Source organism: Leuresthes tenuis, unplaced genomic scaffold (genome assembly GCF_036924035.1).
Source record: "Leuresthes tenuis unplaced genomic scaffold, fLeuTen1.0.hap1 SCAF_1, whole genome shotgun sequence".
NCBI classification, from domain to species: domain Eukaryota; kingdom Metazoa; phylum Chordata; class Actinopteri; order Atheriniformes; family Atherinopsidae; genus Leuresthes; species Leuresthes tenuis.
In genome coordinates, this window is record NW_027325355.1 from 20,848,618 (window position 1) to 20,875,396 (window position 26,779).

Genomic DNA, 26,779 nt, shown 5'->3' on the forward strand with positions numbered 1-26,779 from the left:
GAGCTACTCCCAACTGCACGAGTTATTTAAAGTCAAATACAAAACTTTATTAAACTACATCCAAACAAACAAACTGGGCTGAAGTCACATTGTACACAATGCTCTGTTTTGGGCTCCGATATTTGTCACTTCAAAGTTGTTCAGTTTGTCCAACAAACCACTAGAACATGCCAACATATAGATCACATAATCAAAGAACATGGTAGTGTTACGTTATTTCTTTTACACGTGTAGCACCACGGGTTACATTTGATAAATAAAACAGAGAACCTGAAGCTTTTTGTTTTCTTAACATTCAGTAAACAGGAGGCGGCATCTCCTCGGACTGTGGCTTTCTGGGTAGTTTGAGGAATCATCTCCTCCTTTCAAACCATGATGGTTTCCTTAAAGTGAAAATCAGAGTTTGCAAAGCTGTTTGCAGATCTATTAGAAAGTTCTTTTAAATATTCAGATTATTACCTGAAGCATTACATTTGCTCCGTAGACACACACACATTTTTTTTTTTTTTTTTAGAAAACTGAGGTTTGATACAGATCAGCTGAAGCTGACATCTTAATAGCATGTGACTTTTATACTTACTGCACGTCCGTCCTTGTACATGTGAAACGCTCCGATGAGGGCTTTGTGCCAAAACACACAAGCAAATTTTTTATGTGATGTGAGCCGGACAGAAAGCCAATACTGAGATACTTTAATTGGTTGGAGTTTGGACATGGCAACCTTTTTCTGATTCTAGCACTCACCTTAAAACCAGACAGTTTAAATTATCTTAACAAACAAAAAAGGTGCTGTTATCAATGTCTCGTTGGAAAGATATTGGTCAGGTATTACTAAACAACCTTATTGAAGAGACCATCAGAGCAAGTGTCAGAGTTCCACTTTCTTTTTATTAAATACAACATATTTGTGACATGAAGGAGATTTACAACATGGACATCATTCACTTGGCTCCTTCGTCAAGCTTCACCTCTGTAGGGAGAAAAAAAAAAGACAAAAAAGACCACATTACCAGCAGTTTTTGGTGTGTATATTCACTGATTTTTACATGTTGCCGTACAAAACAGTACAAGACTGGAGACTCAATAGAAAAGCCACAGATCAAACACAATGAAGCCGCCAGACTTCAAACAAGTCATCATCATTTTTAAGTGTCACCATCTTTTCTATTTATAGACAAATGACAGTGCATATCTTCAGTAGCAAAGGAGGAAATATTCACGAGGCGTTCAACTTTAACAAAGCAAGAGCAGCTACAACATAACAAGCATGTCAAATGGGTGCTGCAGCTAGTCAGAAAAAGAAAGCCAGGCTGTCTGACTTTGACTTAAACAAAGAAATCACACAGTTTGGTCTAGTTTTCCCTTCAAGAGCTCCTTAAGAAGAAGTTATAAAACTTCTGCTCTCTACAGAAACATTTACATGTGAACACATTAATGTATCTAAATATTAATTCATTCCCTATCTGTTGTTTCCCTAACATTAATCACATATTAAGGTTAATTTTTGACATCCTTTTAGACTGATTTTAAAGCTCGAAACTGGGAAGGCGAGGAAAGAAAAAAAAAACTGACCTGTGAATTTGAAGTTGGGGAACTTAGTGAGGTCTCCTCCGCCGTATAGCCTCTGCAGTTTGGTCACTTCTTCAGACACATTCTTTTGGTAGGCGGGACCTGCATCCACAATGCCACCAGCAGTCCTGGGAGAGCCAAGGCATCAAATAACGATCAAATTCATGAGCACAACAGCGAAGGGTGGACGGGAAGCAGCAAATCAAGGGGCGCTAGCAAAGGGTGCTGAAATTAAATGAAATTGCATGCCAAGGGACAAGAAAATATCTTTTGTCCTTCTTCAAGGAAAGTTGAAGTTCATGTTTCACCGCGACTGAACTTTGACTTTTTCCAACCTGCACTCTGATCAGCCAAATCTAAACATTATGTCCGGACGGAGTGTGCTGTGCATGCTACAAAATGACAGGAGCTGCATGTGTCAACTAACTTGCTCTTGCTGTTGTAGTCGCGGATCTTATCCAGGAACAGCTTCTGGATGGGGTCGAGCTCCTTGGCCTTGTTGAAAACGACGGCGGACATGCCGATGTTCCTGCGCAGGGTGACGCTCACGGCAGAGCGCAGCAGAGAGGACAGCTGGAATAACCGATGGAGCGCCATCTGAAGGCGCAACAGAGTTTAATGTTAAAAACTGCATCACCACAATGTGTCATACATTCCTGTTTTCAGCCGAATAAAAGCCCAATCAATTTGAGCAATGTCCGATTGTTAAAAGGTGCTGGTCAAAAACATCAAATGTCATAAAATGAACAGAACAAGACAATTTTTTTTAAAGAAATTCCAAATATTTCAGATGTCATCTGAAATATTAAGACTATGATAGCCCCTTATATTCACATGGGATATCCTGTATTAGTCCTGTATCAATTTACTAGAACTGCACCAAACTGTAAATTGAACAGTATTAATAATACAACATCCTACTTTAATTCCACCACATCTCAGAGACAAATGGCAGCTGTAACCTGACAGCTGTACTGAATTATCAGAGCTCAATTATCACACATTTGCAACCTTTTTTTTTTTTTTTTTTAAACCTCTTTCAAAGTTGACCTTAGGGAAGAAGTCTTTCTCACAGACGACATGTTGCATTTTAGCAATGAGTTGCAGTGCTTTTTAGACCAACTGTAATAAAAATGGTAGTTTAAATGCTGCAGTAGCTGTGATTCAACCGCACATTTAAATACGGCTAAGAACCATCTAACAGCACAGTGAAATGTTACCATGTCTACTTGGTATAAACAAGAAAATCTTTGCTTTTATCTAAATTCGTACTTTGTAAGGCACTTTTTGTTTAACTTGTGTTTCTGAAATTCTTTATAAATAAAGTAGAGTTAAATATTGCGGACGATAATACGGACTTAGATGTAATGGGCCTTCATACACTTGTTCGCCACAATAAAAAATTAGGGATTTGGAAATGATATTCTCAAACGATACACACATGAATATCTAAATTAAATTAAACCTGAAGTGCTGAATGACCCGATTAATCTGCATCTCTCAAGGACGAGCCACTGTCCAGCTACAGCGTTAGCAATAACTAACTTGCTGAAGGCAACGCTAACTAATCTCGGTTACTTCATCATCTACTTTAACAGCCCTCGAAAGACTCTTAGCTTGCATTACTAATATCCCGATGGTGTGATGTTGTCTCCATTCAGAGGTACAATCAACGAGCTCACGCTAAATGTTTGTTTTACTTACCTAGCAAACACCTGCTAATGCTATGATGCTAACCTAGCTTTAGCTAACACCGCACTCTTCAAACATAGTTACGGTTATAATTTGTTGCTCAGTGGTGTGACAAAAAAACCTATGTACTGGCTAGAGACACGACTTCGTGAATGTATCATTCAGTGTACATAAACATAGCAAAAAAATGTAAGGTTAATATGCTTTACCGCATTTCTTTAGTAAAGTCGAACTCACCTTGGGTTTGACTCTCAGAGTACAGAATCCAAATGTGGAGGACCGCGGTGCATTGTGGGAGTGTCGTGGAGCTAAGGAAGCTTTACCGAAGGGATTTTTTTTTTGGTCAGTATTTGTACATCTTTGGCTTGTAAAAAAAAGTAAATTGACATAGTGTGATTATTTTAAATGATGTAAAGGAGAAATTTATGGAATTACCTCATAATTTACATTTATAAAACAAATACGTGCACAAGTCTTAGTTTAGAGAGCGCTTGTAAAGAGCATTTCAATCGTCTTTTCAGGAAAGACAGTTCAATTATATGACCATTAAATTTATGACGGTCCATGATTAAGCTTCATACTGCAAAGCTAGTCTGTCTACTGTTAGAAGCTGATTACTAAAAAAAAAGGTTGTCATTTGAAGTCCTCAAAGGATGCAAGTGGTCTGAAAATATTTTTTAATTAATTTTTTGTGGTTTATGATTTCATAATGTTTTATAAACAATATAAACACTGACCAACAATACTCCCAGTGTAGCGATCATATAATGTTGTCACCAGTGGTTGTAACTGAACATTTATCTGGGTTATCTGTACCACAACGACCTCATGTGTACATGACAACACCCCCTCAGCTCCAGTCTGCTGTTTTGTGTAAGATGCTCTCCTCACCTGAGACCAAGACAGAATAAAAGGCCCCTTCAGGGTACATATATGTTCAAGTAGACATTGACTTAGATTTGATTCATAATCTTACAAAGACTAATAAGATAAACAAATCAAACAAAAGACCAGAAACACAAAGCTTTTGTATGTACATTCAAAACTTTATTATGGAATACAGTGTAGAAAGCGTTTCCCAGTCAATGCAAATGACCTGCACAATATTACACAGTGGAAAACAAAATCAATATTTAACCCACAGAAAAAAAAGAAAGAAAATCCTGCTTCCTCTTCTACTCTACTGCCCTCTGTTGGGCTTCTAATGAGCACCCCCTGAAAACCACAAACTCACCCCATTGCAGCCCCCTCATGCACATTTCACTCACTATGTCCTTAATTTAATCACCATTAAATGTATCAGCGTTGCTTAAGGTGAAATCAGATTTCTTTCAATGTAATCTGGATATATTGAAAACCTTTAATATGACCTGACTGTATGAGGATGAACGGGTTATTCCTGCCAACGATGCTGCCATCTTGAATTTACTTGTTTGATTTCTGTTTTAACAACCCCCCCTCCCAACGTGCTGTCAGCTCTTGATGGTAAGCGCCTGTATATCTATATGTCGACCTGTTCGCTCTGCCTCTGAGGAGACAAGAGTGCGCTGATGGCAGAGAGGTGAACAGCATGCTTGAAGGAAAATGAAGGCGCAGGGGGAAGTGAAAATCCATTATATATAGCCTGGCTGGCTGGCTATCCATCCGGAACTGCAAGTCATTTCCTCTCTACCTCGCACTCTTTCCCCCTGCTCCTCCTCCTTCTCTTCCTGCTCCACCTGTTCAGTCCACAGAAAGCAAAATGGGTACAAAACCAAAAAGTCAGCGCCGGCTTACGACTGGACAAAACACCAGATTGAAAAAGACGATGTGTACGCGCAGAATTAATCCCAACTTGCTCCTCAAACCAACTTCTTCATATTTCTCTGAACTTCCACCCTCACAACATGCCTTTTTTCCCCAAACACAGAAACATCAACGGAGGAAGTCAAAATGAACAGGTGTGATTTCTGAACGCCTCTACACATAAGGAATTAAACACAATATAGCTAATTCAATGAGAATGTACAAAGATGAAGCCTGCCCCCCCCCCTCCTCCTGCAGCTTCAGGAAAGTGGCAGGATTTTAGAAAAAGGAAAAAAAAAAAAAGATAAAAACAGAAACGAGGAACACACTTAAATTCAAAAATCACAGATCTCTTTTAAATGTGTATCTTTACAAGATGTCAAAGCAGAGCCCGTTCATCTAGATTTATATATATTTTTTCATCATTGTTTGAAGTCACGTGATCACGAGAAGATACTAAATGTACAATCTTGCTAGAATGACAATCTATATGTGAGAAAGGATCTCGAGAGAGAGAGAGAAGAGCAGCGTTAAGATCTCTGGTTTTGTTTTTTTTTGTTTTTCCAAATCCTGTTGTCATTGTTGTCATGCACTACATAAGAACAGCTAAGACTTCAGCATTACTTCAGTAACATTACACGTAATTTAAAAAAAGGACTTTACATTGGTTGACTTTTTTTTTCTCCTGAATTTTTCACTCTTTTTTGAAAAACAAAACTGGAAACGATAAGAGAAAAACTCTAAAATAAAAACAGCTCGTTCAGAATACATGATTACCACCGTTGTCATCAACGTGTTCATTATCGTCAGCGTCTTCTGATATCCTTAAGAGCCTCGTGTGACGTAACACAGCCCAGCTGTTGTAAGAATGCGCAAAGAAAAGAAGATGGAGGGAGGGAGGGAGGGATGGAGGAGGGGAGGGAGAGGGAGCTCACTTAAAGTCCAGTGTAGACTGTAGAGAGTGCAGTCGTGGTGCAGTAGATGGGGAAAGACTGGGCCTTATTTATAATAAATCACGTTGCTTGATTTATCCTTCTTTACTCCATCATTACAAAGAATAACATGATTATGCCGACGTGCTGAAGAATGATTTGAGATGACTGAGTCTGCAAGCAACCAGTTTTTGTAAATGAGGCCCAGATCAGCATGTGCTTACAACCCAACTGATCAGCGGTCAGCTTTGCTCACATAACTCCACACCTACAACTATCCCAAGCCAAAAAGAAAAAGAACTAAACTTTTACACTGGCCCTGAATCAGTGTGGAGAGAATGCGCTTTCCCCCTCGAGAATGGGTTTGTTTGGAGGCCCTGGGCGGGGCCTTTTTTCTGTACGTCAGCAGGCCCAGACGGAGCAACTTCTAAAAACTCTTTTCTTTCATTAAAAGGCGTCTTGCTCCAATAAAGTGAACAAACGTGGTGCAAACAAGCTCGGCCGCAGTGTCCGCCCAGGCAAAAATGAAAGAAACCCCGACTACAGTCGCTTTGTATGCTCGTAACTGACTGCTTCAGTCACTTATAATCTAAGCCACACCGCCTTTTTGGAGACATGGATCTGCTATGGGCAGGATGGGGGGAAGGGAAGGTGTGTAATGTGAGGGAGGAGATGAAAGTGTGTGTATGAGTGTGTGTACATGTGACATTCTCCTCAATTCTGCATCTGCTCAAAGAACTTGTAGGTTGGGTTCTCATAACCGTTCTGCTGCATCTTGGACAGGTGGCGCTCCTCAGGGGTGACGGCAGCATCCACCTGGAGGGGAGCCAGAAAGATAGAGGGGCGGTCTCACACATATGCACAGATACACTCTTACAGAGGCTTTGCCAATATCAAGCACAATCCGACATTTTAGACCTTTTAAAGTTGCTGCTTGGTGATTTTTAAGAGTAGCTGATTAAAGAACCCAGGCCCTGCGGACTGCCGTATATTTCTAAATCAAACAGCTAATGAAAGTTCTGAATTGATAAATGCAAATAATTAGAAAAAGGAAAGCAGGAAATTAGCTGTTAGAAGCAAATTAATCCAATGACATTTAGTGAGCAGATACAATTAAGCACTTTTTGCCGAATTAACAATCACAGCTCTAGATTTTCAATGATTTGTCAAGTTGGTAACTTATACTGTGACACATTATAACTAAACACACACTCTGGTCAGCCGTTTCTCACCTCAATGACTCCGTGGTGGATGGAGGTGTACTGCTTCTTCCTCAGCATCACAAGGGTAATGACGATCACCGTCGCTATGACGACACCTCCGACCATCAGGCCGATGATGGCGCCCTTGTTTGACCCCACATCCTCTGCGAAGAAGACCTGTGGGAGTTGGGGGACAGATGGTGGTCAGGTGATACGTCCCTCACAAATACTAAGCACCGCAGACAGGTGACTCATACCCCGGTTATCCTCCAGCTCCATTAAAAAGGAGCTAAATTCACCACGGACTGTTGAAATGATGAGCCCATTTAGTTCTGTTTCTTTCCAAATCATTTCTGCGGTGAACGTTGTAATTACACTTCCGTATAACATTACAGATTCAATCTTAGCTTTAAAATGACTGCTATGAAGCTGAGAACAAAGACGTGACAAATGAGAACACATAGACATGAAACAGAGGAAATAGTTTCCTCTTCCTGTGGCTGTCAGATGATTTCATAAAGAAGTGGGGATGTAGAACGACTCCGCACCCACACAGCACGACATGATGTGAAAAAATAGAAATAACAGAAGACTTCTGCTTTTGTCTCAGATTACGCTGCTCTGCAGAACTACTTTGTTGCAAACCTTAACAATAAAAGAAAGTAAAGAGAGAAAAATGTCGACTGATATCTCAACTATGCTCACATCAACTGGAAGGAAAGAACAGAAACCTTGTCAAGTCTTTACACCAGTAAGCAGCTGATGATAATAGTGCAGGCTTAACTTCAGTGTGTTGAACCTACTTCCAAAGAATGCAGCAGAATGCTGATTGGGGTAACAGTGAAATTAAGGAGTCAAGTTAAGGAGGCAGCCTGACACACTGACTGCTCACTGTGAATGCAAGAAATGTGATACGTAATAAAATGCAGGGATTAAGGGATTAAAGCTTTTAGGTGGGAGAATAAGGTACATGGATTTGGATTTGACAGAGGATGGATTGAGGTTTTTGTGCTGGTATTACAATGCTGCAGGAGATTAATGATGGGCTGAGGCCTCGACAAACATTATTATAATGTTTAGTATCTGTGGTTAAGCAGAAAAACACAAACACAAAACTTAATTCTGATCAGAGGGCAGCAGATTTTAGAGAAGAGCAAGTGTGACGCATGAATTACTGCGGTTGTCTCTATGGGCACCTGTCTCCATGGTGACAACCTTGGGAGTTTATCGGGAGGACAAAGTGGAGGCATGGATGTGTGTGCGCTCCTGTGAGGAAGAGGGGGCAGAGTGCAGGCCTGCATGTGTCAGTAAAATGCATCTTTATGTGTTTTCCTATTAAGCTGCCTGCATATTTACTCAGATGAATAGATGTCCAACGAGTCTGCATATCTGCAGTGCTTCAGAGTAAGCTTCTTTGTCTGTATGTGTGTGTGTTTACCAGTTTCTGGTGGTGAACTTCATATTCAGTACTCTGTCTGTCCTCTTTCTCCATGCGCAGCTCAGGAATGGCTTCCATCTTCATTCCACTCACTAGCGAAGGGGGAAAAAAAAAGTGCAATCTATTATAGACTGTGACACAAAGCCACTTTCTCTTTCTGACAACACTTGCTGAAATGGAACTCACTGACACACACACTGAGGCACATCGGACTGTGAAATACTGACTGCACCAGCAGTATAAATTCAATATAGCGCATACATAGTGTTGCACAGCATATGCTGTACATGTACATCCCATAGCTGCATCATAAATCTCTTAACAGGTACAGCTGCGCCTTAATGGAGGTCAAGTGGAGCCGGCTATGAGCAAATAATGGCTCAACAGCACAAAGGTGGTGTAAAAATACTTCTAATGACTAATTCAAATATGTTTTATTAGCCTGGAAGCTGCTTTAACAAAGCAGTCATTCATAAGAGTCTGATGCCAGTGCAAGATGATCTGAAGTAGTGTATTTATATCAATACATTATGTAGATATGATTCACAGGTTCGGGGCAGTAAATATGCAGCACTGACAACAACAGTCACTGTTACCACCTTGTAATGTAGTGCCCTTCATGGAGGGCTTTTAAGTTACAACTGACTAATCAAACGCTTTACAAAAATGTCCTAAATCGCATTATTATGAGTAATTAATCAAACTATTTTCCCAATTATGAAATAAATTCATAGACAATTTATCTATTTTGACAATCTGACAGATCATTTGACCTCTAAAGCGCCATTTACTGGTCACTATGGTCCATTAGGCCCAGAATGAGCAACTATTTTTTATCTACTATTCTATCAGCTGTTTACAGCCGATTTTAACCAGCGACTCCTACTATGTTGATATGACACTGCCTCTAAAATTAACACAAGAGGGTGCATTAATACATGAAGAACCACATTCACATACACAACTCTGACGAGGCGCTTGTAAGAAACTCAATACTTTCAGAGTTAGGAGCCAACAGTGACAGCGGGATGTGACAGTCGTTAACCCATAAACATGTAGGATTGTTAAAGCTCATGTTTGAGCACTAACCTGGCCGTGTGGGAATGCCTCGGTCAAGACTGGGGCGAGAGTCCACGGGCTCAACTAGAGAAAAGGAAGACAGTTCACTTTTCAACTATGAGAAGAACTTTCTTTACATGCTGCAAAGCCAAACGTAGGTTGCACACTGCCATGTTGCCTTTTTTTGGTGCAATTCTGATTGTAGCTGCTGCTCTTGGACTATTTTGAGCTTCAGTTAGTACCCTGGTTCTCAGTGTTGGGCTGATTGAAGCTCTCAGGGTGGATGAAGCCGGCACCCCCGAGGCTCAACGTGTCCTCCTGGGGCAACAGGTCGGTCTGGCCGTCTCCCAGCTCCTGGTCGGGCATCAGGGCGTCGTTTCCGTAGCTCACCCTCACGTCTGTTTGCAGGTTGGCCAGCTGCTGGGCCATCTCCGCCTGCTCCCTCTGCAGGAGCTCTGGAAAGAGGGCATGACAGAGTGAGAGATGTCAGACAGGAGGAGACAGGAGGAATACGGAAGAGGAAACATGAAAAGAGCAGTGCGTCACTTGGCTATAATGAACTTTTATCCAATCCAAGCAGATCCATGGTCATTTCAGAAGACTGAAACTGCCTCCAAGAAAAGCTTTTTAGAAAAAAAAAAGATTCTAAACAAGGACTGAATAGTGCTTTTTCTTCAGTGTGTGTGTTTATGTGCTTTGCTGGGCAGCACAGACTGTGACGGTCTCTGAGACAGAAACACAGATGGCTGCATGACGCACACAACACCGATAAACCCAAAAACCCACAGAAACCTTGCAAATACAAAGGCGACAGGGTGGGGAGGGAGAGAAGGGGATTTATCTTCCCGCAAACAGTTTCATTTGACTCTGAACAAAAGAATTAGGTCAAAAGGCTCCAATGTCCTTATCAGAGGAAAAAAAAAAGCTTTTCTGAGGACTGGAATTTAGAGAATTCAATCTCTCTGTTACATGTAACACAATCGGGGCAGTGAGTTTTTAAAGGGTGAGCAGCTACGGTAAGCATGAGACATTTAATATTCCCAGTTCTCTAACAATGAATTAATCTACACTTCTGTGTTTTTTCAGCATTTGCCTGCATTGTTCTAGTTTTAATTAAAAAAATAGAAACTGACAAACTCACCAACTTGGTCCTGGATGTCGTCAGCCACACCGGGCACTTTGTAGAGGAGTCCCAGAGACTGGTTCATGCGCTCCTCGATAACACGCAGGTGGGTCAGCACCTGCAGCAGAACAATCTGCATTAGCTTGTTTGAAAAATATTCATTTAAAGTGTAGCATTCAAAAGGAAAAACAGCTGCGTTCTGCTGCAGAGTTTTACAGCACAAACGCTGCCTTCAGTGAAGGGAGAAAAGCTTCCTCATCAAATACATGAAAAAGGGAACAGGGAGCTTTGAGCCCGATGCTACCTGAGGTCTAATCTGGGCTGCCTTCTTGGGATCCACCATGCGGACGTGCTCAAAGTGTTTGAGGGTGTGCTGCCTGTCCTTCTGCTCAGCACGCACATACTTCTTTAACAGGGTGAAGACATGACGGGGCTGTAAAAGACGGGGAGTGAACAAGACAGTGAGACAGAGTAAATGTATAAAGATTTCATTTTTGTACATGCAACCAAACAGAAGCTGTTTAAACTGTTGGTCTAAAAGCCAAATCATGAAATTATTTGTATGAAGGGATGCGTTTGTTCAGAGCAGCTGCACACATTAACAGGACTAACAAAACAGAATGCATGCATGGGAGTTATTCATGCAGCAGGTCAGATATAAGGAGCTCTATTTTCAGAAAGAAATCTTGATCAGGAAATAGTCCCAACAACAACAAGAGGGGACTATCCAACAGTCACGTCTGCCAGGGTATAAAATCTTTAAATGGACTGTTGATTCCTCAGGAAGTGACTTTCATGACGGTCAGTCCTGTGAGCATCAGCTACAGAGCGCTGCTGAACTGTGGGTGGCTCACCCTCGGTGGGTCCTGCTGCAGTGCAGTGAGGTAGCTCTCCAAAGCCAGGCGGCGGCGGTCGTTGAGCAGAGCCTCCACACGGGCCATGTGGGTCTCCACCAGCTGCTGACGCTCGCTGGCTGCTTCCTGCTCCAGCGCCTCCACCTTCTCCTGGAAACGCTACATGCACACATTAAATTACAATTTTCAAGCCGTGTAAAAAAGAAATGTTACAACATCGGGTCGGGTGGCATTGCAGTGAATATTCCTACTTGAATGACAGCCTTCTTGTCGGCGTGTGGAAGATTCTTGGCTTCTCTCTCGGCCTCTTCCCACTCCCTCATCACCTGAGGACAAGCACGGGAAGGAACACATTCATAAGAACTGACGTCTACTTTACCTTTTTATCCTGCCCCTAAACAAGGCTGATTTGAGTGAGATGTTTTATCACTTTTCACAGCTGTCTCCATTTTAGTGACAGAGGGTTAATAATGGGGAGCTTCTGCCGTTAAAAACCCAAGGTTTACACGCTTGGCCAGGGTGACGTACTGCAATGACGGCATCGTTTCTTTCTGTTCCCTTTTTGATTAGTTACATCCTTTCCAGAAGGATGATTGCACATCCTTCCCCTATTTGACCCTCTCTGACTCACCGGTTGGATTCTTAATTTCCACTTTACCAAAGCAATGCACCGACACTATCTTTAAGAGAGAAGTCAGCCATGTGAAGTGAGATGATGCTGCGCCTGCAGCGCCTCAATCACAACCAACAGATCTAACCAGAGTGGTACACAAACTATAAAAAGTCATTCTCTGTGTTATACAAGGTTGTCGGCGCTCCTGTCTGGGGCTTTTTTAAAAAAAATGTTAAAAAAAAGGAAAAAAGCAGACCATCTGGATCCCCGTCTGAGTGAGACGGTTGATTAAAAAATACAATTAAAGTTGAAATGCCTCAGTCGTTCAGCCGGGAGGGATTAACAAACGCACCAATTCGATTTCCTCGCCACACCATTTTCTCAGAGTATCTCTGTTCTCTCAAAGCTAGCTCTCTGCACCTCCACTATCCCCTCACTAACATGTATGTAGTGATCGCAGATCGAGCCGATTCATTTATAACAGGAAAAACACTGGCTTCCAGTTTTCCCCCTTTTTCAACTCCCTCTCCATCAGTACCTGGGACATTCTCTCACGGTGCTTGGCCTCCAGGCTCTCCTTGGCTTTCTGGAAGTGGGCGTGTTCGTTCTCGTCAGCGGGCGTCTCCAGATAATGGTCCACTGCGTCGGGGGAGCTGGGCGTAGCTGTGGGTACTGCATCAAAAGGTAAACAGAAAGGGGGACACAGAGGAGGCGGGGAGGTGAGAAGACTTTCACTTGTTTCGGCACATTTTTTTTTGGTAGATCTACAACTGGCTGTTGCGTCAGCACATTGAAGCACAACAGTCCACATCTGGTTACTAAGGTTAGTGCCAGTTCAAAAGAGAAAGGAAACAGGATAGTAGACGTAGCTGAAAGACGGAACCCTCCAACAGCAAAGCCGTGAATGCCTCAGATGACCCACAGCACTTTGTCGGAGAGACAAAACCCCTCTCTCATTTACAGAACTTTATCAGGAGCGTGATGGAGCTTTCCTGCCAAACTACTGACGCCGGATTTTATCTCATTGGCTGAGACACACAAACCTACCAGCAAGAACTAAATTGGCTCTAATCAGCGGAAAGTTGATTATCTTTCAAAAATGTTCTATCAAAAGCAGCCGGCCAGTGAATCAGTGCGCAATTGCAGCCATGAAGGTCACCCGTCAGGTGAAATTGGTTACGTCTGATGAGCACGACTGCACAAGGCAAAAAGAAGACAATTGAGACACGTGATTCACGCTGATCTGAGCAGAATGCTTTGCTAGCTGCTGTTCTGTAGAGCAAAAAGACATACGTTCAGTTTTGGGTAATTTGGATGAACAGACTCTTGTTTAGATTTTTCTTTTTTAAGGATTCATAGAACAAATGAGCAGTTTCCACTTCTATCAACCTGCTACCTTCTGGAAAACCAAATAGGAATATTTTGAGAAGTTTGTGGATTCAGTGATGATGAAACATGCAAACAGCAGCTCTGCAACACTGTTGATACTTACTGCGACAATCAGTTTCTAACTGCAGACCAAACTACTACGTGTTTATACAATAAGGGAAAGCAAATGGAGCTATTTTTGGCAGATCTTTTTTTCACCGACAGGAAATTAATTTCCATTCAAGAGCTTTTTTGAGAGCAAGCTTTTATAATAAGCAAAGCCTTCCATCAACTGGACAATACTGAATCAACAAAACATTAGACCAAACCAACAGAAAATAAAGACAGATGTGGTGTTTACGAGGATTATTGCTGTAATTATTATGCTTTATATATTAAAAAGAACTCAAAACAAAATGTCAGCTGCAAAGAGACTGCTGACTGACCATGAGTGGAAGTACTTTCTCACCTCTAATACGCTCAACAGAGCAGAAATCCTTCACCAGAACACACACTCACACAAAGAGTGGATAAAATAAGATTAAACTATAGGGATATGGAGAAAACATGAGTCCATTTTGCTGCAGGACAAATCAAGCAAGGTCACTAAACCTGACATGCTGAAGCACTGAAATCAGCATCACGGGCAAACGCTTATAGCACCTTTTGCTCTCAGTCTATAACAGATAACCAACTTCGCTGTTCATGGACACACACACACACACACACACACACGTACACACACGTACACACACGTACACACACGTACACACACACACACACACACACACACACGTACACACACCGGGGAATGATGAAACCTGCAGGGGAAAATAACAGCAATCCAGGACTGAGTAGAAATTCAATCCATTCGCTTCGTGACTGGATGATCACATCTAAATCAACACAGTCATGCAACCCCCCCCCAAAAGGTTCCCATTATTAAGAACCTCCGCTGGTTCAACAGATTAACAAGGCAGAAAAATCTTTGAGCAGTCATCCTCATTTCCAGTGACACCACTGATAATCAGTCATCACACGGTGATCTGACAGGCAGGTATGCTCTGAGAGCGTGTAATCTTGTTTTGATTAGTTTTTTTCCTTAATGCTGGCTACAAAAAATGTTTCATATTCTCAGAATTGCAGCTGAGCAATTTGACAACTGATTTAAGTGGATGAAATTAATCAACTCGATGATGAGGCTGGAATAATACGAGCAACACATCAAAGATATAAGAGAAAATGTGCAGCGAACGGTGGATTATTGCAGAAATCATTTCTGCCTGGGTGATTTCACGGCTCATACACATGCTAAACTAATATACATAAGATGATGGCCCAGAAATAGCTGTAATCTTAGGAATTATAGTGCTTATCCACATGCTCTGATGGGCAGTAACACTGTAGCTTCAGCAATGTAAAGAATGTCATTTGGCCTCTGAGGCAGTCCGTGAAAATGAGCGTTTTTGTATCCAGGCAGTTAGCAGAGCATTTACCTTCAGCCACTCCGTTTCAGCACAGAGTTTAAAAAGAAAACGAAGTTCAGATCCATGCAATAAAACAGATTTCTTCTCTTAGCACTGGTGTTTGAACAAAGGCACCGCGCTACAACATCTGCCACCCATTCACAGATTTCAAAACCACCTGCAGTGTGGTTCAATGGTAAATGTGCTGGAAAATTAAAATGTACACAATCAGCGCGACACTCTACTGACTTGAAAACAAAGGAAGGAAAAGAGTGTACAGGCAGTTAGATTGAAGGTAAGGGAAGATAAAATTTTACTCTACTTTTGGTGCACATATTGGTCGTCACACAGAAAGACTGAGGAGTAAGTGTGTTAGCCAGGTATAGAGCTGACAGGTAGAGAACAACTGGAGGAGAAACACACCAAGCAGGAAACCCAACGACCAGCCAGCGGACAGACAGCGAGTAGTAGTGAAAGTTGGAAACAGTCAAACCAGTGAGCTGCTGGCTGAGGTTAGCAGCTGTCGGCAGGACTTACTGACGCTGCTGCAGACAGACAGGCAGTAGTCCTCTGACTCAAAGTTATTCCTGTTGCCTCCGCAGCCGCCGTAGATAAACTGAACACAGCGGCCCTCCTGGCGTTCAAAGTACCAGCGGGGCAGCATGGCCCGGCACGGACCAGTCTCTGCGTTGGACCAACACACATCTTGGAAGACACACACACACTTTTCATCATTCACAAAGTAGTGCGAAGGCCCCAGATTCTCTTCAGCTCATCACGCTCCATGGAAGCGCGTCATCTTTAAATCAAGGGTAAGATACCAGGAGTTTTAAATACAAAAATGCCATTTAAATTCAATGACATGATGTTACATGAGATAAAAAAATATAAAAAAGCTAGGTTTAAGCATTAATAATGCTGCTTGGAATTGAATTTACCACCAAAATGAAGAAATGGCGCTGGAACAACTAATTCAGGTTCTAATGGAACGTGGCTAATGAAAGCTGTGAAATGACAAATGAGCACAATCAGAAAAATGACAGCAGGAAATTACTGTGAAGAACACGAGGTTCGACTGCGTTTGGCAAAGCATACAAACCGGAGGGGGCGGCGGGAAACATGTTCTGCGTCACGCACTAGAAAGATCACGCCACGTTAATCTAAACACCAATGATTGATGACAGTATTTAGGACGTTCAATTCTGAGGATACCCTGATAATCAAAACAAAAATCCAGATGACAAGATTATAAAAAACATCCTCACCCCTGACAACTTCTTCCACAGACTCAGTGGTGGTGGTAGTGGTTGTCGTCATGGCAACATTGGTGGTGGGCTCATCCGCATCATCGTTGTCATCGAGGGTGTCAATGATGTCGTCGTCTCCATCATCCTCATCCTCATCCTCCTCCTCCTCCTCCTCCTCTTCTTCAACCACCTCTTCATCCTCCTCCCCATCTCCGTCTTGGTCGTTGTCCAGCACATCCTCCTCCTCTTCTTCCTCGGGCACCTCGTCATCCTCGTCCTCCTCTACCACAGATGGTTTGGTTTCCTCTTGCTGCTCTGCTGGCTCTGGCTCACGCACCATACTGGGAGAAAGCAAAAGGGAGCGACGGGAGGAGGGAAGAGAACGGTGAATGATGGTGGTGAAGGAGGAAGTAAAGGGACATATGGAGGCAACAAGAGTAATTGGAGGAAGAGAGGAGGACCAGGACGGTAAAGGGGATAACTTCAGATTACAACCAACCAAGGAAAGCTCCTTTTGAGACAAATTTTCTTCTGAATTTATTTTTAAATTTGAAGTCAGCATTATCTGCGATAATCTGAGTGGGAATGTATTACTCTGCTGTGACCTTCCACTCATTTATCTGTGTGTATGTGCACCTGTTGTCAGAGTAGTCCGTCTCCGCTCCACCCCACCACACATCAGAGTCATCAACGTCCTGCTCTGCGCTATCAGCGTCCCGCTCCGCCTCATTGGGGCAGCACACAAACTCCACGCCTCTGAAGCGGTCAATGCCGCAGGGCAACAGCATCCCGTAGTCATGGAGATTCATGGTGCGGTCTCCACAGGACTACAGATGCAAATTGAGCAAGACATGCAAGCAAAATAGATCAGCATATCTTCCTGCTGGTCATTAAAATAGTGGAAGCGCATCAGTGTGCTCACCTCCTTGGCTACAGTGTGCCAGTGCAGGTGGCTCTCACACTGGTCCATGCGCTCCTGGTGCAGGAACTTGCACTTGTCAGGAACGAGCAGGGCGTCGCTCACAAATTCTCCCACTGTAACAAACACAAGATCCGTATTTAGAATTCATGCACAACTTCAGCCCCGCCTGCAGACTGACTGAGGACACATCCCAACACTGAGGACACAAAAAACCCTCCACATAAAGATATGTTCTTTGTTGGTCTTGCACTGAATTCCAAAATGGAAACAGCACTCGCGAGAAATGCTTTTATTCGCACATTGAAAATTAAAACCGCAATAATTTATAGAGTGGACTCACCCAGGCAGCGGTAGGGAACAACTATGTGCATGTGACTGCGGCACTGCTTGCGCCCCTTCTTACACCAGTTCTGGATGCTGACTGGCTGGTTGGCCTCCACCACGTTGGTAATCTGGAGCTCTGGATACACCTAAACATACAGCATTTATGTCGTCAGTGTCTAGTTCAGGAATAAATTCAAAAACCTTTATTTTCGTACATCTATTCTTTATTCAAATGACATTTGCGGGTGGTTTGAAAATCAGAGCTGTGCCAAGGGTGATCAATGCTGCTTTGGTTTTGGTCTTTTTCTATTATTGTAGTTCTGCCTCTAACATCTGCAGCATATACCTCTATAATCGCCTCAACCCTGCATGACATCTGCCTGTACTCATCGCGCTGGCTTGGCGTGTCGTCCCCCTCCAAATACGTCTTCCCTTGCTGCTTTTCCTGACAACTCCTCCTCTACTTGCTTCCTTGTCACCCTTGCATGTGTCAAATCAAAGGAAAGCTCTTAATGTCTTTGTCAAATTGTAGTTGGGAGCCGAGACCGATTTTCGAGTCATTTGTTTGTCCTCACTATTTTTGTTATCAGTGTTAACCATTTCTTAAAATTAAACTCATCCTTTTTTTTTTCATAGAAACTAAATTCTCTTGTCAGACAACTCTCTTTCATCCTGTTGTATTTACATAACTGCAATCTACAGTTTTGTATATTAGCAGCCATGTTTCGATCTGTGCTCAGGGGTTAACCATCTTGCATTTACTTTTTGCTTTTGGTTAGCTTCACTTTGACTAATTACAAACTAACCAAGGCTTGAAAAGTCTTGTCATCCTGCTAAATTGGGGATTTCTTTTGTTAAAATTAGAGGATTCCCTATTTCATGGAATACAAGGCTGAATAAGTTTAATTTTCAACACTCTCCTGATAATCAGTATTAATATACCCCCTGAGGCTGATACAATTGAAGCTCCTATCAGTTTTATCTGCACTCATCACACTTTACCTCTTGGCAGTACTGCAGGATGCCCTCCTTGGTACCGATGCAGCTCTTTGTGCCCGAGGGGTCAGGCTCCCACTTGCCGCTCTGCACGTTGATGTGCATGTTGAGTTTACCGCAAAACATGGCCACCTGGGGCTCAGCCAGCAGACCCATAGAAACATCTGTAGGAACCTGAGAGTGAGGGGGCGGTGAGAGACGAGAGAGAAATTTAATGATATACCACTTCTGCTAAAAGTCGGCGAGAGCTTTAGCTGAGAACTGCAATACGGATGCAATTAAATTTTATTACTAATATAGAGGGATGCTGGGAGGGGAGATTAGCTTGTAAGATAAAAAGATGAGGTGAGATGGTGAAGATGAGAGGAATACGAATAAAAGCAAAGATAAAGTCTTCACAAAATGATGCTTGGAAGACGTATTCCTCTTTCAGTTTCATGAAAAAGCCAGCTTTGATGGAACCCTTAACAATTATACTTCTTAAATGGCACCCAGAGTGTCAGGGATGTCTGTGTAGATATTTGCTACAGCATATTCAAATCAGCAAGAAGATCTGGAAAAACAAATTACAAACAACAGAGCATGGGCATAAAATAAATCTGTCTTTACAAGAAGAAATTACCCTTGAAAATAGACCTGGAGAAAACAAATATAGTCTCTTTTGTCTATTATGCTCACGCACAAGCAGACACACCCTCTCAACTGCCTTGTCCTATATACTTTATATGTATTGTGTATACCTCTGTTGCCTCGTAGGCTTTTTTCTTCTTTTCATCAAAACAGCATGGTGCTTATATAACCCTTGTGGTTCATGCCTCTGTGTAAGTGCAGCGCATACTGAGAACAAGAGCAGGCTGGCCAGAGGCAAGCGTGTGTGAGCATGAGAGAAAGTCCACCTTTGGCGTGAATGTAGTAATTTTTGTGTTAATTTATGCCCCTGTGCGATGATTTGTACTTCTTCTTATGTATGCCACTGCAGTCTGCCTACATAAGGCGGTTTTGTGCTGAGGTTCCCCTCAGAGAGGAGGTGCAGACAAACCTCTGAATGTCTGCATTGTACTGGCAAATGAGCTAGAACAAAATGGGAGGGAATATGGAGTAAAAGAGAGAAGGAGACAGAGCGAGGGAGCAGAGGGTCTGTTGCCATTGTGCGCTCCCTAATCTTGTTAATGGTTTTGAAGGCTCTGGCAGGCAAACAAATGTTGTTTTGTGAGATGGATAGCATATTTTCCCCTCCAGACGCGATTCTCCACAAGCAGCCGTGGGCATAAAGTCCTGCTCCAGTATGAGAATATCTGGTGGGGGCGTCAATTTCGATTCAATTTCAAGCTTAAAACTGGAATTTCTGGATCGATTCAGCAGGCCCGTACCTGATGTATCGGTACAAAGATGAATTTCATCAGCTTTCATCACATTCCTGTGACACACTGTATGTACAATGTTGGCAGAAGCAGAGGGTGACAGCACACTCTGGAGCTGTTCCATTTTCACCAGACTGCACCCAGAGAAAAGGATATTCTCACAATATTTTCCTTTTGTTGTAGTATTTCACAAAGACATCCTTACGTGTTCTATTCATCACCTATGGCCTACACTTCAATAGAAACAAAGGAAAATGTCTGTTAACCTCCATCACAATAATTGGCATGACTTTCTTTCTTTGTGAGTAAAGCTGTGCTGTTGTAGTTTCAGCCATTTACTGTCATCGAATGTGGGTAAAAACCAGCACGCACACGCACAAACCATCAGATCAGGTTACACTCCTGTGGGCCAGATATGCACCTTCAAAGTTCATATCCCCCCACAGGGTTAGCATGATAAGCTGCAGAGTTAAATCCCACATACACACACACACAGTAGGGTGTAAAGTCCCCTCCTGGTCACAGCCCTCCTCAGCTTACACAAATGATAACTTAACACTAGTGGCCATTACTCTTGACACCAAGCCATCTGCAGCACCTCGCCGGATTATTCAGGAGTCTGTTGCTTGATTCCCACACTGCCATCTGTGAGAGAGCAGCCCTAACAAGCACAGATCACGTCCCATCCTGTTCAATAATAGTAAAAGCCATGCCAAACCAAGAGCTTAAAAGGCCTAAAATACGCTCTAAAAGGTTGTGCACGTGTGCCATCTTTTAATTAAGTCACTGAGGGTGCCCAGCTTAATTTGGACCATATCTGACCACCCTCTGGCCTCACTCTGTTATTACTGAAGTAGATAACAAGTTTCTCTCTGCTTTGGGGCATAGGTAAGCAAATCTGTACCAATTGCTTGCTGACATTCAAATTCTTTGTGTCACGCTTTTTTGGCTGGCAAATAATGTCCTTGGCCATCATTCTCTTCTCAGAGAGGTGTGTGTGGGGGGGGGGGCTTGCAGCAACATTTTAAATCACAGGCGGAGAATGATGGCAAAGGCAGGAACTATAGCAGTAACTGAGAGAAAGAACAATAACCACGGTAGCAAAAGACGAGGAGACACTGGAGAACAGATGTATTTGACAATAAGCCGCCGGGGCTCACGAAGGTCAAGCACTTTATAAAGCACAAGACCAAGAGAGAGAGAGAGAGGAATAAAAGGAAGATTATGGTGTCAAAAAGAGAGAATTCAGGGAAAAAGGATATATGCAAACTCAAATGCTGCTTTCATCGATATTTTCAAAGACTTTCCAGGCAAACAGCCACCAGACTGATTATCCTCCGTATAAAGATAATCACTGTGCTTCACCTTTGACATTCTAAAGTGACTGGATTGCCTACATTTGGAAAAAGAATAAGCAAGTAAAATGGTATTTTCTTGTTTTCTTCTGGCTCCAGCGACAACCTGGGGAGCTAAAATCTGTCCTGAGGAAACAACAGATGGACTCAATGAAAGGAAGACAAATGCTAGAATGTAATGGTAGCAGAGCATTGTACATTACAGAGGGAGACACCAGGCTTCCCTCATTTCCTCAAAACACCGTCTTTATCCTATCTTAGCTCGAGTTCACAGTCCTGCCAGTCTGCCAGCCGGTCATCCAACAGGGAGGAAGGGTGCAGTAATCTGGGCACTGAGGATTAGGACGGCAGCCCGGTCAGAAGAAATATCCCCCTTTGGTCTCAATCTGGCATGATAGCCATCACCGTAACAAGAGGGAATGAGCCAGGGAAAGAAGGCCCATGTTGTACCAGACTGATCCCAAGAAGATGAGACAATTACAGTAAGCGGAAACCCCAGGGACATATTACTTGACATGCTATGTCTTCCTGAACAGAAGCTGGAAGTGATGCAACTGAAGCACCATCGACAATGCTTTTCAGCTTCTTGCTGCTTTTATTAATCCTATTATGTGATGAAAGAACTCCATAATTTGATAAAAAATGAGAGCAACAACCTAAGAGCTCCAGCTCAGAAAGCTGGGAAGTCCCTACAAGTGCCAAGAGAATTGTAGCAGGATTAAAGTCACTGACTGTGTTGCCGTGCGTGCTATTTGCAGGAAACCAGCAGCACTGAGTCCAAAAACAAGTCGGCCATGGAGGGTAAATACAGACCCCAGCAACAAGGCCTGCTGACCTATACAGGACCGCAAACTGAGCTGCATGTAGCCCGGGACCAAGTTGTTAAATCTTGTCATGCAAGGGTGGTTTATGCATCATAAAAAGCTAAATGGAATTCATTTTACCCCGAGGGAGGAACAAAGCAACAATTTAATAATGTAATGAAACAACATCGAAGTTGTAAAGTTGCAAAGAGATTAAAGTGAGATTATTTGCAACTGCAATTTGTTGGAGTGGTTCACTACCCCATGTAGGTTTATGATGACACAACAAGCTCACTACAGCACTTCACATGACCAATCCACGTGTGTGTGTGTGTGTGTGTGTGTGTGTGTGTGTGTTGTTTTATTACATAAAGAGACTTAACCCACAGCTCTCATCCCAGACTGAAATCATGACCTGTATATACTTCAATATTGTCTATTTCATTAACATTAAGTAATTATTGAACCAAGAGTCATAATATATGAACATTATAAGTCATTGGTCATTCATTAATTTTATCCAGTTTACAGAGAGGTCTGTTCTGAAAAGTCAGTGCTATCATATGCTAATAGCATAGCATTATCCTTTCAAGCTCGAATCACTGACTGACTGGTTGATCTAATGGAGAGGAAAAAAAAACTAGGAACAGACGTTCTGCCCCCAAACAAGAACAAACATTTTCAGCGATTGATGTAAATTCACATCACTCCACCCACGGGGCATTCGAAGTCATGACTCTTTCTCTGCTTTATACAGATCATCCAGACGTTTCCATGTCAAAGCCACTGTGTAAAATGCACCGCCATGTATGACAGAAGCCCCTTATGACCGCTGAGTTCACTGATGTGATCAGCAGCACTGAAAAGCAGAGACAGGTTTATTACCCATTACGGGTGAATGGGAGATGTCAAGAAAAGAAATATTACATCACAAGCACACTAAATGCAAATATATCTATTATTATATGCATTTTTCACCCACACAGAGGCTGAGAAACTATTTAATGTATTCCAGTGTGCCCTAAGCACACACACAATCTTTGAAGTGTTCCCATGGGCACTGGTCCTGCAGTGCTATTAATTGCACAGTCTTATCTGAGTGGCCCAGGCCTGCCATGGGGAGTCGAGTGAAGGTGGTGGTGGATGGGTGGGTGGGTGGGGGTGTGTGTCTTAGATCAGCTCTTATCCCAGAGGGAGCCTCCCCGGAGAGCAAGATGTGTCGCAGGAGCTCGACACAAACACATGCTTTCTCTCTGGCACACATCTTTAACAGCCATCTTTGGCTGACATGTCTGGGCCACTGGTTAAAAAGACGAGGCGTTATTGTCCAGCTCTGGACATACTGCACCCCCACACAAGAGGACGCCAGTCAGTGGGTGTTAGAGGTGGTTTAACATTAATCAGATGCATAATCACTGAGGAGGAGAAAGAAAAGGAAGCTCCTGCAAGTGACAGCTTGACACGATGCGAATAAGGACTTTATTGTGTTATTCGTGGTAGGTATTTAGCATTTATAAGTGGAACAACGTGTTATAGGATACAACAGACCTATATTACATTATTTAAAGTCATTAATCAATCAGCTGCAGTGGTAACAAGTAAAAATCTAGTGGCCTGTGGGCTGTTTATAAGATGCATCACTTTGCAAATCTGTTTACTTAGCTTGGGAGGATATATGACAGCTGAATTAAATAAGGCTGGAGGCAGTGACAATAAATAGAAGTTGAAGCTGCATTGCGTGCATGTCCATACACAAACACACACTCTATTATCACATTGGCACATCAGGTGCACTGCTGTTTTTCAAAACTCTCAGATCATCTCTGACTGGACTTGAAGTGCGTGCACACCATGCTTTTCAGTCTGGTGTGTGTGTGTGTGTGTGTGTGTGTGTGTGTGTGTGTGTGTGTGTGTGTGTGTGTGTGTGTGTGTGTGTGTGTGTGTGTGTGTGTGTGTGTGTGTGCATCATTATCTGTCCCTGATGTTAGGGAAGCAGATCCAGTGGACAGTGTGTCTCACTGATTACAGGGAAGCCAAGCCCGCTTCCCTTCCCCTCACACTCCCTGTTGGCCAAATGTTCAATTATAGACTAGATGTAAAGGGCAAAAATGAAAGCTCTGTCCTGAGTGTGTGACAGAAACAATTAAAAAGGGAGTGCACTCCCAAGCTTATGCTCTTATCAGCCAACACTTCAGGTAGGGGGTGGGCGAAGAGAATTAGGTTATGATAAAAACCTAACCACGTCAAGAAATACAGACTGCATCATGTTCACTCAGGCATTTCTTTAATCAACAATCCTAAGTCAGTCTGGGTTAAATATTGATCGTCTCCCTTATTTAGGATGAAACGGGTCAAACTGACATGATGAAACGTCTCCTTAAATCAAGACTCAAAGCTTTTACACGTCTTTGTCGATGGCTTTCTCACATCTAAGACCAACTACGCCCATCTGCTGTTCCCGATTCATGTGCATTCTACCCATTTTTCTTACACAGAACTCATCACATAGCCCTCTTCTTCATAGGTTTTTATAAAGTGAGAGTGGAGAATTCAAGTTTGTTTGAAGAATTATCTTCATTCATATTCAATGCGACTAAGCTTCGTCTCGAGGGCTTCCTCTGGAATTAGCATCTCAGACAAATCTGTTAAAATCTGATTAAAAGTGTGCAAGAAACACAGTACTGACTTCTGCCCGCTTAATTTGTCTAGACATAATGGAGGAACTCTTGGGTTTCCTTAGTCATAATCACCATGGATACAGCGACTGCTCTCTACCCAAGGGAGCTGCCCGTTAGAACCTCCAGCAGCCATCACTGCAGCAACCAGAGGCAACGCAATTATCCAAGTCACCTGGGAGCAGGAATTTCATCATCCGGTTAGTTTGCTTTGGACAAGAAGCAGCTTGACGTGTCACTGGACATGTGTGTGCTACCAGATTCTGCCAGGTAAACTGACTCTAACCACACTGCTAACCAGCTTGAAGTCACTCTGCAGAGGAAAGGCAACATACACAGATGGAGCTCAGATTACTTGTACGTACACACACACACACACTCAGTTCAGGGACCGTGTCCACTCTGATCTTAAAGTAAACTACTTTGTGTAAACATGTGCCCACGGATCATTTGAGTGCTGATATCTTTAATCATAAAACAAATCTGTAAACAACATCTTAAAAAGTTCATATTTCCCACAGTTCTATGATTAATCTGACTTAATTCTTCTTGCTGTTGTATAACAATGCCTGCAAAAGGCCGCTCACTATTTCTGCATTCTAAAGCAAGACATTCCCCGCCTCTCATCTAAGTTTAATTTACATGTCTTTGCGTCGGGTAACGTCATCTTTTTAAAATGTACTGTGCCACCAAAACCAATAAAGCACGACCCCTTCAATCTGAGCGCTTTCATCCTTTCTGCTGTTCTATTTAATCTTCAATGTCCATCCGTAGTTTTCAAATAGGAAAAATATGAGCTGAAGCTCCACAATGACATTCATTCATTGTTAATCTGACATCTGTAGAGAAGTGACTCTTAAATTAATGCTAGCAATAACATGATCTTCTGACCATGAAAAACAGGCTAAAGTTGTGTTTTCTGCACTCCTGAGGCCTAATAAAGAAAATTAAAATTTTATAGTTGATGTCGTTGTTCACCAGTATCATTCGGGGCGATGGGTTGATAATCTTAATCTAATCATTTACAGTGGTTATAACCACCACCTTCGGACAGGGCTGCCTGGTAAACTGGATACAAAGTCAGTATTCATAAAAGAAAAACAGTCTGTATCACAGAGATTCTTATAAATTGACTTCATGTGTCCCCTTTTCATACTTCAGCTTCAATTACAAAAGAAATAACTGAGCCCTAAAATGATTACTTTGTAATTACAAGTAGATGATTAAAAGCTTCACAAATCTCAAATGGAAATGATTTGGACTCAGACATTTCAAACATTAAGGATTTTCAACACAATGGGTCCCCATAAACCACCCACACCAATACACACACACACACACTTGATTCATTGTACATCACTCCGGTTTACTGCACAAACACAGGATGTCCACATCTATCACAGAGTCCAAACAGGAAAGGGATCTAGAAATAGAACAACACAGTCAAGAATCCCAGTCCAGTTTTGGATGCAAAATCATTCAAATAGTCCACACACACGTCAAACCAAAAACTTGTTGTTTGAAGCAAATGCCCCAATATTAATCTTTGACTATATAAATACTTGTCACGTTCAATTGATGCTGTACTGCCAGACAAGAAAAAGAAGAAGAAATCTTGTCTGCAAATCTCAAACTCAGAGCAAGCGTCACATCTGTAACAAAGGTGGACGGCACAGATCTTCCCAGAAAAATCCGGTGGAAAATTGTTAAAAGCAGGGAGAGCTACAGAAACGGGTGATAGAAGCAACAGCAAACTCAGAGTGGCCTAATTATAGTTGAAGTACCAGGCAACTGGGGAAGGCTCTACTGCTATGGCAACTCTGAACACCCGGGACGAGGATGGAGACATGAGTGAAGAGATGACATCATTCCGGCAAAGCAAATAAAAAAATATATATCATCATTCTTCAAAAGATTCCTCGTGTTAAAAAGAAAACGAGTCAGCAACTGCAGGAGTCAGCGACATAGTGAAAAGAAGAAGTCTGCGCTGAAACG

At 42.4% G+C, this 26,779-nt stretch overlaps 2 protein-coding genes across 3 annotated transcripts in view; both read right to left on the reverse strand.

The window, feature by feature from the left end:
- Nucleotides 1–868: 868 nt before the first annotated feature.
- On the reverse strand, nucleotides 869–3,561 carry atp5pf (ATP synthase peripheral stalk subunit F6). Its single transcript, XM_072365476.1, has 4 exons — nucleotides 3,499–3,561; nucleotides 1,997–2,166; nucleotides 1,573–1,697; nucleotides 869–970 (listed from the first exon to the last, which is right to left on the reverse strand). Exons 2-4 carry the CDS (start codon nucleotides 2,164–2,166, stop codon nucleotides 942–944), a joined length of 324 nt encoding a protein of 107 aa, XP_072221577.1. The 5' UTR covers nucleotides 3,499–3,561; the 3' UTR covers nucleotides 869–941.
- A 725-nt stretch (nucleotides 3,562–4,286) lies between these two features.
- The window catches only part of appa (amyloid beta (A4) precursor protein a), a 28,225-nt gene continuing 5,732 nt past the window's right edge, over nucleotides 4,287–26,779 (reverse strand). The window contains exons 2-17 of one of the 2 annotated variants that reach the window (XM_072365577.1): nucleotides 18,597–18,764; nucleotides 17,611–17,740; nucleotides 17,271–17,383; nucleotides 16,985–17,175; nucleotides 16,367–16,689; nucleotides 15,639–15,806; nucleotides 12,806–12,939; nucleotides 11,906–11,980; nucleotides 11,655–11,813; nucleotides 11,105–11,233; nucleotides 10,819–10,918; nucleotides 9,920–10,132; nucleotides 9,708–9,761; nucleotides 8,619–8,710; nucleotides 7,211–7,357; nucleotides 4,287–6,794 (exon numbers count right to left, since the gene is read on the reverse strand). In XM_072365577.1, coding sequence (XP_072221678.1) covers nucleotides 6,693–6,794; nucleotides 7,211–7,357; nucleotides 8,619–8,710; nucleotides 9,708–9,761; nucleotides 9,920–10,132; nucleotides 10,819–10,918; nucleotides 11,105–11,233; nucleotides 11,655–11,813; nucleotides 11,906–11,980; nucleotides 12,806–12,939; nucleotides 15,639–15,806; nucleotides 16,367–16,689; nucleotides 16,985–17,175; nucleotides 17,271–17,383; nucleotides 17,611–17,740; nucleotides 18,597–18,764 — 2,298 coding nt within the window. In that variant the 3' untranslated portion in view covers nucleotides 4,287–6,692. The remainder of the gene's footprint in view (nucleotides 6,795–7,210; nucleotides 7,358–8,618; nucleotides 8,711–9,707; nucleotides 9,762–9,919; nucleotides 10,133–10,818; nucleotides 10,919–11,104; nucleotides 11,234–11,654; nucleotides 11,814–11,905; nucleotides 11,981–12,805; nucleotides 12,940–15,638; nucleotides 15,807–16,366; nucleotides 16,690–16,984; nucleotides 17,176–17,270; nucleotides 17,384–17,610; nucleotides 17,741–18,596; nucleotides 18,765–26,779) is intronic. The other variant, XM_072365657.1, reaches the window with a different exon arrangement.